The 12,441-nt window shown below is 34.6% G+C and overlaps 1 protein-coding gene across 3 annotated transcripts in view; it reads left to right on the top strand.

Annotated features, from left to right (window-relative positions):
• Positions 1 to 1,806: 1,806 nt before the first annotated feature.
• The window catches only part of LOC127841632 (neurobeachin-like), a 232,466-nt gene continuing 221,831 nt past the window's right edge, over positions 1,807 to 12,441 (top strand). For 2 of the 3 annotated variants that reach the window (XM_052370615.1, XM_052370614.1), the window contains exon 1: positions 1,807 to 2,115. In XM_052370615.1, coding sequence (XP_052226575.1) covers positions 1,957 to 2,115 — 159 coding nt within the window. In that variant the 5' untranslated portion in view covers positions 1,807 to 1,956. The remainder of the gene's footprint in view (positions 2,116 to 12,441) is intronic. The other variant, XM_052370616.1, reaches the window with a different exon arrangement.

Below are 12,441 nucleotides of genomic sequence, written 5' to 3'. Positions count from 1 at the left end.
AACTAAACTACTGAATTATCGTATGTGTTCATCGCGATGTTTTACAACACTGTAATTCTACGTTATTTTATGCCAAATAAATAAACAAATAGACTCTACGGACTTTTCTTTGTGTTGCTTATACGCTGTTGTGTTTATGTAGTTCATAAAATATATAAATAAAGAATGCTTTCATTGTCGTTTTATGTAACTAAACTACTGAAATATCGTATGTGTTCATCACGTTGTTTTACACTGTTATTCTACGTTTTTGTATGTCAAATGAATAAATAGGTCAGAAAAAATATCTCTTTTTAGTTTTTTGTTACTACTCTAGAGTCTAGACTATAAGTTTAGTCATTGACGTGATAAATATTGTCTTAATAAAATTATATAATGGTCATCAATTAAACTACTCAACAACTATTGTTCCGCTAGTATGGGGGCGAAACGACCAGGTGCGAAACGACCAGGGCGGAAACGTCTTGGGGGCGAAATAACTAGGGTGCGAAAAGACTTGGGCGCGAAACGTCTGTAAATCGAAAATCTCAGAAAGACAAGACTATGGTAGATAACAACAAAGTAATACACCATTTGCATCAGCAGGGTCACAACTCTGTCCTTTATATTAAGAAAGAAAAAAATTGCCATACATCTGAACAGGAAAATATATGAAAAACCCAAACACCAACGAATAAAACTAATTCACTGCTTTGGAACGGTAAATGCACAGCATAACATTTGGGGTTTCAAATCGGTTTATTTGCGCCTAAACCTCCATTTGGCCTAACATTATTCACAAAACTTGTAATTGTACATATAATGTTACATTATAGTATTATATTTTAATTTGCAATAAAGGGAATGAAATTGCTAACTTCTCTGTGGTGAGATTAAACAAAAGCAACATAATTGTTGATTTGTAAGGCACAATAAAATGGTGGATAAATCAGCAGCTTCTTACCAGAAACACACATCCTTCCTTAAAAGGGCCATTTCACGTTTGGGTAAATTGACAAAATTGAAAAAAAAGTTGTTTCAGATTCGCAAATTTTCGTTTTGGTTATTATATTTGAAAATTATAAAGCGTTGCAACGCGAAACGAATTAATAACTTGGAGAGTTCTGTACTTGTCGTAATATTTTGTGAAACTAAGAGGATTGCTTTTATAAAGTATAAAACACATCTGACATTGTATCAGGAAGGATTGCCGTGTAGTATAAGTGGTAGACTTTTTACTCCAGGACTCAAGGGGTCAGTGGTTCGAGCCCTGCTGAGGGTTACCTTATTTTTTTCTTTAAAAAAAATAATTTTATTCTTGATTTTTTACGGGAGCTTTTTAGATCCAATATTTACATATATCAATATAAAGCATTAAATGACAAACTTTAAAACATTCCAAAATCTTTGAAAAGGTCCCTTTGAAAAAAAAAAGTTCCCTTTTTTTTTATTAATTACGTATGCCCCATACGATAGAACTTAACGCGAGCAACAATCACTCGGAAAGTAAAAAGATTAGCCTATTATTAAATTGTGATTGTGACCGATCGGAAGATTTAAACCATATTTTCGCAAATGTTATTTATTTTTAATTGTCAACTCATAATGCATTAATAATTTTCGCTAAAATGGGATAGCATAAACAAGATTATTTATTATCTCAACAAGTGTATGGTTGTGTGTAACCATATCTTTACTTTATAAAAACGCTTAACTTTTTGTTTAGTAAAATGCTTCAGTTGTCACTTAATTGCACAATTTATTTCAATAGTAATTTTTTTTCACGTTTTATCCATAATATTTATGTATTTTGACAAAATATGTCATACCGTATTAACTCCGTATGACCCGGAAGTAGTATTGGTACTGAAGCCGATACACAATTTTCATTGATTCCATACACTTTGTAATTTTTAGTGACTGACATTCACTGTTACACCGGTTGATGTAAAGTTGAAGTAGAATTAAGTATTCAAAATGTCTGAGGCAACGGAAGACGCCAAATCAGACGTTAAATCCGTTGCAGAAATTCTCAACTCAAAAGGAAATGATGAACTGAAATTTGGTCTGCTAATTGGATTAATCAAGGTGAACCAAGTGTCAGATAAAGATGTTGTCAACACAGTGTTGCACCTGGTAAGTAAAGCTAAGAGGCAGTTGTGTGCTGATAAGGTGCCATGGCATCTGTGCCCTTAATGGTACTATATACATAATAAAGTTTAGTTCCATTCTCACCTGGGCAACACCTGTGTAATCAATATGGTTAGCAGGGTTATTGATTTTGATACAGCCTAGTATGTTTGTATTCTAAGTTATAACTAAACAGTAACTTTGTTAGAATATACTTTTAATGATAAGGAGTAAAAAGTAAGATGTGTCAAACAATTAACATTTTCTACATCAGATAACAATACGCTGTCATTAATATTAAGGAAAATTATGATTTTATTAACTCTAAAAATGTATCTATGCAATCACAAATTATAATTAAAAGTAAGTATAAAAAATTAATATGATATAAGCAATATTTGATAATATATCATGAAACAAATTGTTATTTGAACTTCTACAGACACTGACTAGTGTATAAATAAACAGCGTTCTAGATAAGTTGCATATCAGCGTAATATACGCATTAGAAATATCAAGATACGCTCAATTTATCATTTCCGTGCGTACATTTAAGCAAGCCAATCTGGACTTACGCTAATGCTGTAAATTCTCTGCGTTTATCGTAAACAAAAAATATAAACAGCTGATTATCTTTAGCCAAAATATGAGACTGGTTATTGTAAAAATTAGAGCTGGATTGTACACTACGCGGCCCGCGATTTTCGCCTAAATCACCGATCACCGCGTTTGGGCCAACGTGGCAAATCGCCGTAATTCGCCGCAAATCGCGGTGATTCACCGTGATGACACTCTACGGGTGATTCGCGGTGATTCCGCCGTGATTTCACTGCGACCATCTCGCGATAAAGATCAGCTGTTGAATCATCGCAAAACACCGCGAATCGCCGTGATTGGCGTTGACTACTATATTTAAATTTCAACTTATTAACTAATGTCATTATTATTGACAATCACATTATATCGCAAAAATGTATTCCAATATGAAAGTAAACACTGTATTTGCTGAATGTCGAATCCTGATTCCAAACAATATCTTTATTGTTAAAATAACAATTGTACAGTACGGCTCACGCAAAACCAACAAAGTTCGCGGCTACAGATTCTTTTGTTCTCGAAGTTTCTCCGCAGCCACAACGAGTATTCACTCCGAATCATGCCGAGGCCGTTGGCGATAATTCGCGGATATAAGAAACGGGTACAGAAAATAGCCTGATATTTCTACTTCTACGCGATTGTTTTAACATTTCGTCAGCTTCTCTGCATACTTCATACAATTACCATCGGATGTCATCTGTCAATGATTGTGTAGGTCAGTAACCACATCGAAGAAATTTACATAGTTTAATCTCGGAAACGAGGAATGGCTTTAAACGTTGAAATAAACGATATATATTTGCATAAAACTTGCTAAAATACACAGACGTCAAAAATATAAAAAATGTCGACCATTTGAATAAAATCAAAATTAATGGTTTATTTGTAAAATGAATACTTTCACTTCGTCCCGATTTTCAGAAAATGACTTTTACATGTGCATCTAAATTTAAATTTACACATTGCTTCAGATGATGTATGCGTCTCCAATCCCGATTGGGCTGCTAGATCTATTTAATAAAATAGTAGCGTGTAAAATTCATTTGATGGAACAATAGCAAACGTTTGTCTTTACTATTTCTCGAGCAATGTTGAACGGCATATACTTTTGAAAATGGAAGCCGTGATCATTCGGTATTATCGTTATTTTAAATGTTTCAAACATAGTTTGTTACACTTATAATTAGGCGGTGAATCGTTTGATTTGGTGGCATTCTGTTTCATTTCGGACCTCGTGCAATTTTTCAGTGTGTTTCAGAGTTTATTTACAGGTCCTACTGGCCTCTTCACGAGGTTACGGTAGCCCGACCTGCTATTTTTCAGATCATAATCTCTGTGCTTTATTACTCAAACTTGTTAGTTTCTGACTACGTGTGATACTGAAAGTAACCATTGGGCTGTGTATTATGGTCCGTGGAAGTTGCTAGGACCCGTGTTGATGATCCCTAAATGTTAGATAAGCATGTGCACTATCGATTGAGTTGGTAAGTACAAAAGTTCTACTGAAAACCGCCGATTGCGTCTTTGTTTTATTAGCCAATCAAGCCCCGAACATCCAATATCCTGTGTATTACCAGAAACAAACTTAAGATTAGCACGTGTCGTCTGTCAAAACAATGAATGTATAGCTGTTAACATATTGAATTGCTCACACAGTTAATTCCCATATATGCTCTCGGAAACAGACTTGCATAAAACATTTAAAATAACAATATTTATTTTCATAAGAATTGCTAATATATATATATTTTACAAGTTTGACAATTTCAATAAACAGATATTGGTTTATTTTCACAATATTAACTCCCTTTCTCGATTCGAAAATGACGTGTACATATTGCATTAAATCTAAACTTTAATTAATTTGTTTATTGGTCGTTGAAGAATATTATGATCTGTACACGACATTTGTGTGTAGTCAGTATACAATGCGTTTCAATAACGAAGGAACTGAAACAGCGTGACGGTTACAATACAGCGTGTTTTAATTATATTTTATTTAGAGGAAATGTCAATGCCAAGTATTTCGCGAGGTACCCCGGTAATTCAGTTGAAATTCACAGCGAAACTTTTAATGAAAATTAAAATTAATGATATCAATGTTTTACCCACTATGAAATGTTTATTTACAAATAAATACACACACGCCAATTTACGCGCGCTTTTTATCAGAACAGGGACCTATACAAGGTCCCTGATCAGAACAAAGAAATTAATTTAATTCATTTGCACTATGTATTTGTGGCTAGAATTTGTAACCGAGAATAGCTGTACACGACGCGTGCAAACCGTGTCAGGTGATTTACGGATGTACAATACATCTGATCTGATTGGGCGCTTATTTCATCAAATCTTTAAATAGAAACAAATGCCGAAATTCATTTGATAATTTCGAACGTTTGTGTATGACATTCTTTGGGACTCTTATTGTCAATATTAACCAGAATTCGCTTTTAAAATGGAAATCGGGCATATGCGGGATTATCGAGTAATGGATAAGGACGGAAGAAGTTGCATGTATGTGATTGAGACAGTTGAAACGTATGTATTGGGGAATCGAGAGACTCGGAAAAATACGACAATTACATTACAATCAGTTATGAGTTCTCCATGGCTTCAAACTGTTAATTGCATAATCAAAAACGCAATTATCACTCTTCCAGGTGCGGTATCATACAGCTAGGTGCGAACACTGTTTTGTTTTATACGCAGCATTTAAAAAGACAAAAAAAAACTGTCAGGGACATGGGTGTGAAATACATGTTGACATTTTAAAAAAGATACTCGATTATATCTGCCAACAATGCTAATAATCCCATATTGCTATAATCTCTGTGAAGATTATATATGTACATGTAACGTAGGAAAATCGTTCTTCACCACGTTGACCGGGAACGCGGTGAATCACCGCGGCGATTATATTTATCGCATTCGCGGTGATCATGCTCGACCTAGCGTGATGAAACGCGCGAGATTGCGGTGATTTTTCACCCAAAATAAATAATGACCACCGCGTGTCGGTGATTTAGGCAAAAATCGCGGGCCGCGTAGTGTAGAAATAGTTAGCTAGTCGGTATGTATGCTCTGTATCATCTAGACGCATGGTAAATTTAGTATTGAATTTTTAACAGACAGTCAAGCGCTTATGTGTTTATTAAATTACATGAAGTGGTCAGCATGGCTTCTTCCAAGCCAACACAAATTACTTCTCAAAGTTAAATTGATTCTTTGTGTATGGCAAAAATTGTATCGAGTCATAAAATTGTACTGCCAATACTGAATGATTTAATTTCCTCTGTTTTCAAATAAAAAAGGAACCACTAAAATGCTAATAAAACAACTGTTGAAAGTTGGCAAAAAAGTTTTCTGTGGCCCACGGTGGTGGAAAATAAGGACGAAAATCTTCTTAAATGTAATCTGCCAACAATACAAGTTAAAATGACAAGTAATTAAGAAACCTACTAATATGAAGGAATACACATAGTTAATGGTTAATTGTGTTTAACATTATTAAAGTAGCGTGTCTGTACCCTGTCTATATTCTGGTTTTACTTTTAGCAAATTACCCTTCAAACAAGGCAAAATTTGACCATTTACCCCCATGCTTTGAAAAGTGGGGGTATTTACCCCCATTGGTAAAAAATTATCTATAACGCTGAATAAATCAACAGAAATTTACCAGTTTGTACAGTTGTTTATGCCACAAATAGTTAGTTATTGTACAGAATAGTATGTATGCACCTAGCAGTAAATAATAATATTGCCATTTTATTAACCAGGTTTTCCGAAGGAAAAAACTGGTTATTAGATTGGCGAATGCGGGCGGGCTGGCTGGCGGGCTGGCGGAATAAGCTTGTCCGGGCCATAACTATGTTGTTCATTGTCAGATTTTAAAATCATTTGGCACATTTGTTCACCATCATTGGACGGTGTGTCGCGCGAAATAATTACGTCGATATCTCCAAGGTCAAGGTCACACTTTGAGTTCAAAGGTCAAAAATGGCCATAAATGAGCTTGTCCGAGCCATAACTATGTCGTTCATCGTCAGATTTTAAAATCATTTGGCACATTTGTTCACCATCATTGGACGGTGTGTCGCGCGAAATAATTACGTCGATATCTCCAAGGTCAAGGTCACACTTTGAGTTCAAAGGTCAAAATGGCCATAAATGAGCTTGTCCTGGCCATAACTATGTCATTCATTGTGAGATTTTAAAATCATTTGGCACATTTGTTCACCATCATGGGACGGTGTGTCCCACGAAAGAATCACGTCAATATCTCCAATGTCAAGGTCGCCACGACTAAAAATAGATTAAAAAAAAAAAAAAAACTTACAAAGGGGGTTAATTTTTTTTGGTCATTTCAAAAGTTCAGTTTGAGTTTTCTCCCTTTATCAGATTTTTTTTTCACAATGAAAACCTGGTTTTGTGACAATTTTGTCCCTTGTTAATTCTTTAATTGACCCAATTTGCTAGTCGTAATGTATTTATCGAAGCTGTGATATCAGATATGGCTTTAATTGTTGAATTTATATTCTTTTAATTAATATTTGTTTGGCATTGAATGTTTAATGAAATAAAAGCATACCACTAAAACATATAAATGCTGATGGTTTTGTAGCACATGATTAATGATATGGATGAGTACTGTGAAGTTTTTAAAATGGCACCCAAGTGAAGATTTTAACAGCACATCCCGAATTTAAAAAAAACTTAATTATTGCATGCTATTCACATATGTTTCATGTTCTCATTTACTTAATTTAAATGTTGAAACACAGCTTATTTTTTTATCAGTCCTTTTATTTCATATTTTCTCAAATACATTTAAGTTCAAAAGCTATTTAGCTCACATGAGTGGTCATAGGGAGCTTTAAGGATACCGTGTTGTCAGTCGTCTGTTAGAGCAGGCTTGCCTAAGCTGTGTTTACTTTCTTCTAAGGACTTCTTTACGTGTAATAAAGTAACTTCACAGGAATGATACATGGGTGATCCACTCTCAAAGTTGCAGATTGGTTACCTTTTTTCCAAGAATCTTCTTCTTTAACTCACATGGGTTTAGGATTTTATATTATTGTGTAATTTGTCTACTGGTCCTCTAATAAGTGTGTTAAAATCATCCCAATAAGATAAAAACTGGCCATGCCCCAGAGGTCACATGATTTATATAGAATTATTTAGTAAATAACTAAAATAAAACCTTCTATGATAACCCAAGGGACAGGGGGTTATATTTGGTGTGTAACATTGTATGGTGCTCCTCTACAAACGTTTGTTCTAATTATGTCCCTTGTATCAAAATTGGCATTGCCCTGTGGGTTACTTGTTTTCTTACCAAGTATGAAGTATAAACTTAAAATTATTTCCTGAAACCACAGGTTGACATGCTTTTATTTGGCATGTATCATATATTGTAGTTCTTAACCCAATTTGTTCAAATCATATAGAAATGCAATTATTTTTCTTATGACCACTTTATGTATGTTATTTAGCAAATTTGACTTTTCATGTGAAATAATAAGTTTGAACTTTTAATAGTGAGCTATGTAAGATAAATGTTTTCATAGAGTAGACAGACAGGTAGACATTTTACTCAGAGTAATGAATAATTAAATATACACATTATTTTTTGTCTCGTATATGGGTATTACAACATTGCAATATCTAACATACAATAGTTGTTTAAGAATATAAATTCAAATAAACACAATCTACAGTTCTTCAGATGCAGAAATGAAATTTATAATAAGGATTTTATTTTTCATTACGAAAGCTTCTTTGACGTACAATGTATTTACATACATAAAAAAATATATTATTTGTCACATAAAGCAACTCACTTTCTTATTGACTGGCAATAATAAGTACGGGTTATGTCTGTATAAAACATTTTTCAAAGCATTCATAAAATATAAATTCAGACAAAAGCAATGAAATGTATTTAGAAATTATGGTTTGCCCATGAGCCCATGGAGAGCAGATTTAGACCTGGGCAAGTCAATATCAAATGATCCAGCTACGAAACTAACTCCTCTGCTAGAAAAAGCCCTATGCAACTTGGTGGGCCTTATTGGCTGCATCTTTAATTGTTATGCCCCCCTTCGAAGAAGAGGGGGTATATTGTTTTGCACGTCGCTCGGTCCGTCCACCAGATGGTTTCCGAATGATAACTCAAGAACGCTTAGGCCTAAGATCATAAACTTCATAGGTACATTGATCATGACTGGCAGATGACCCCTATTGATTTTCAGGTCACTAGGTCAAAGGTCAAGGTCACAGTGACTCGAAATAGTAAAATGGTTTCCGGTTGATAACTCAAGAATGCTTAGGCCTAGGATCATGAAACTTCATACGTACATTGATCATGACTGGCAGATGACCCCTATTAATTTTCAGGTCACTAGGTCAAGGTCACAGTGACTCAAAACAGTAAAATGGTTTACTGATGATAACTCAAGAATGCTTACGCCTAGGATCATGAAACTTCATAGGCACATTGATTATGACTGGCAGATGACCCCTATTGATTTTCAGGTCACTAGGTCAAAGGTCAAGGTCACAGTGACTCAAAATAGTAAAATGGTTTCCGGATGATAACTCAATATTGCTTACGCCTAGAATCATGAAACTTCATAGGTACATTGATCATGACTGGCAGATGACTAATTTTTTCACGTTTAAACGGTCGCGTTTCGTGTTTTGCTCATAAACCTTTACCAAAACAATAAACGTTTAAACGATAGTCAATATAAATATAATAAATATTGGGGTGCAAATAACGTAGCCGACAAGCCGAACGAAGTATAGCGACGACGAACTGTGAAATCCGGGTACTTGCGGTTAATCCGGGCTACCCAATTCGGCGGTAATTTATTTATGATTGGTTAGAGGATGGCACAGACATGAACGGAAACTAACGGAAAATCTTCGCTACTTTCAGAAAATCTTACAACACTGCAACGAAACGGTGCGTATGCCGCCATCTTGAAATATTTTAAGTGATTGATTAGCAAAGTATATATTGATTATATTATTAACTATATAATTGATTATATATCAGGGCCCTCACACTACTTTGGGGGAAGGGGTCCGCAGCCCTTAGGAGAAGTTTTTTGTTTGTTTTTTTTTAGGGGGAATTTTTCCCCCCAAAAGGGGAAAAAAGTATACTTTTCAGGTGGGGGACTGCCACCGAAATTCGGCAGCAGATTTGATAGATTGAGGGCCCTGTATATTGATTACGTTTTTGCTAGTTAACTGGTTTTTTCATTTTCTGTGGTCGAACGATATGCACATTGTTTTTCATGTGCAAAATACGTACATTTTTTTCGGAGTGTCGTTTTCGGATGCAGTATTTTTCATCGATTTTACATTATTTTCGACATTCATTTTTTTTTATAGAATGACGAATACACATGTGGTGATACGGATGGTCTGGTTTATAATATTTTATGGTTTTAATATGACGTATTGCGCGAATGGGATATGCGCTGAATATTACTTCCCGAAATAATTACTATTTTTAGTTTGGAAATGCAATGGTACTGATGCTTTTTAAACGGGCATAGGGATACCGTTTAAACGGTAACGTTTCGTTTATTTCATTTTGTTTAAACATTTAGAAAAATCTGTAAACGTGATACCCTTACAGATGACCCCTATTAATTTTCAGGTCAAAGGTCAAGGTCACAGAGACTCGAAACAGTTAAATGGTTTCCGGATGATAACTCAAGAATAATTAGGCCTAGGATCATGAAACTTCATAGGTACATTGATCATGACTGGCAGATAACCCCTATTGATTTTCAGGTCACTAGGTCGAAGGTCAAGGTCACGTTGACCCGAAATAGTAAAATGATTTTCGGATGATAACTCAAGAACGCTTTTGCCTAGGATCATGACACTTCATAGGTACATTGATCATGACTGGCAGATGACCCCTATTGATTTTTAAGTCACTAGGTCAAAGGTCAAGGTCACAGTGACAAAAAACGTATTCACACAATGGCTGCCACTACAACTGACAGCCCATATGGGGGGCATGCATGTTTTACAAACAGCCCTTGTTATTGTAGAACATGATCTATACATATATTATTGAAGTGATTTATTTTTTGACATGTATATCAGAAAGAATAAACACAATAAATCAGATTACTTGTCAAAGTGAAATTTACATGAAAAATACAAATGGTTCATAAACAATGCAGGGTGCACATTTCATGGAGTCAGTGACATGTGAATGTTTTATTTCTCAAGGTATTCTTTTGTGACAGTGCAGGTCGCGTACTTATTTCTGGACAGTCTTACTGATTGGCAGGGCACCCAGAGTACTAAAGGTTTCCTGTCTGAGCAACCAAAGATTAAAAATTAGTTTTTATCTATGGTATTATCATGTTATAGTGTTATTCAACCATTTTGGGAATTGAGCAGGGCATTTTGGATTCTGGTTATTCCTGTCAATTTGACTGAAATTGGGAAATTGTTGTTTTATGCTTACAAATACTTAACAATTGAGATAAAAAGTGTTTTTAACATGATATTTAAAAAAAATTCAACTAATATACATTGTAATTGGTCAGGGAGGTGAACTTAAAGTTGAGATTTATTTGAGTTGCATTTTGAGAAAACTGGGCATAATGCATGTGCGTAAAGTGTCGTCCCAGATTAGCCTGTGCTAATCAGGGACGACACTTTCTGCTTAAACTAGATTCTTGGTAAAAAGGAACTTCCTTTAAATGAAAAAACCATTAAAGCAGAAAGTGTCGTCCCAGATTAGCCTTATTGGACTGCACAGCTAATCTGGGACGACACATTACGCACATGCATTATGCCCAGTTTTCTCAGAACAAGACATATTTGTTTGCTTATGTTTTTCTTTTGAAAACCTACCATTGGGTAGTTTAGGCAGTCATTTGGAAAATTTTACAACAAAACGCTTCTGTTATTTGTCTTTCAATAATAAGTAAGGTGATGATGATTGAAGGGAGACATATTCTAGCAGTTACCGGTAGTTTGATGAAAAAACAACAGTTATTCAACTCTAAAGAGACATTCATGTGACAAACCCTGCCATAAGGGAGATATTTTCTGTAATTTAATTGTGTAAATGTCTGCTGTTGAGTGGCTGACAATTTATGATAAAGATACACCATGAGACTTCAAGATGGTAGTCCTTGTCTTATTGCCTGTTAAGATCAATAGCATTTATTTTGGCTTCCCAGCTCCTTTGCGTGACAAGGTAGCACTTGTGGACAGGAACATTGATTAATGTTTGCTCGCAGTCATGTCCACTCAAGCAGATATTTGCATTTCTCCACTGTAAGTCATGCATCTTTCCAATACAGCTCTGTGATATCTTAACAAGATTCCAACAATTTTTAGATCATTTTTTTAATATAAATATTTGTATATATGCAATAATTAATAACTTATTATACTTTAATTCTGCAACTTTCAGTATTGACTTGTGTACATGTTGTCATTACAAAATATGTGGATGTTCCTTGAAACATAGAACATCTGTGGATGATCAGAAAGGTGTCAGTTAACCATATGACTAAATTGTATTGCTTGAATTTTATATCTACTTTCATATTTGGATTTTCCCTCATGAGCTTTTTCAAACATTGGAAGTTTTATTGCTACAATTTACAGACTAATTACTCTTATTTGTTCTGCACTATAATAATAACATCAGGATTTTCATATTTTTATATGACTGTTTTTTAGTTA

Source organism: Dreissena polymorpha, chromosome 8, assembly GCF_020536995.1.
Source record: "Dreissena polymorpha isolate Duluth1 chromosome 8, UMN_Dpol_1.0, whole genome shotgun sequence".
Classification (NCBI taxonomy): Eukaryota; Metazoa; Mollusca; class Bivalvia; order Myida; family Dreissenidae; genus Dreissena; species Dreissena polymorpha.
Note: the sequence above shows the minus strand (reverse complement) of the source record. Positions and strands in the feature narration are given on the sequence as shown.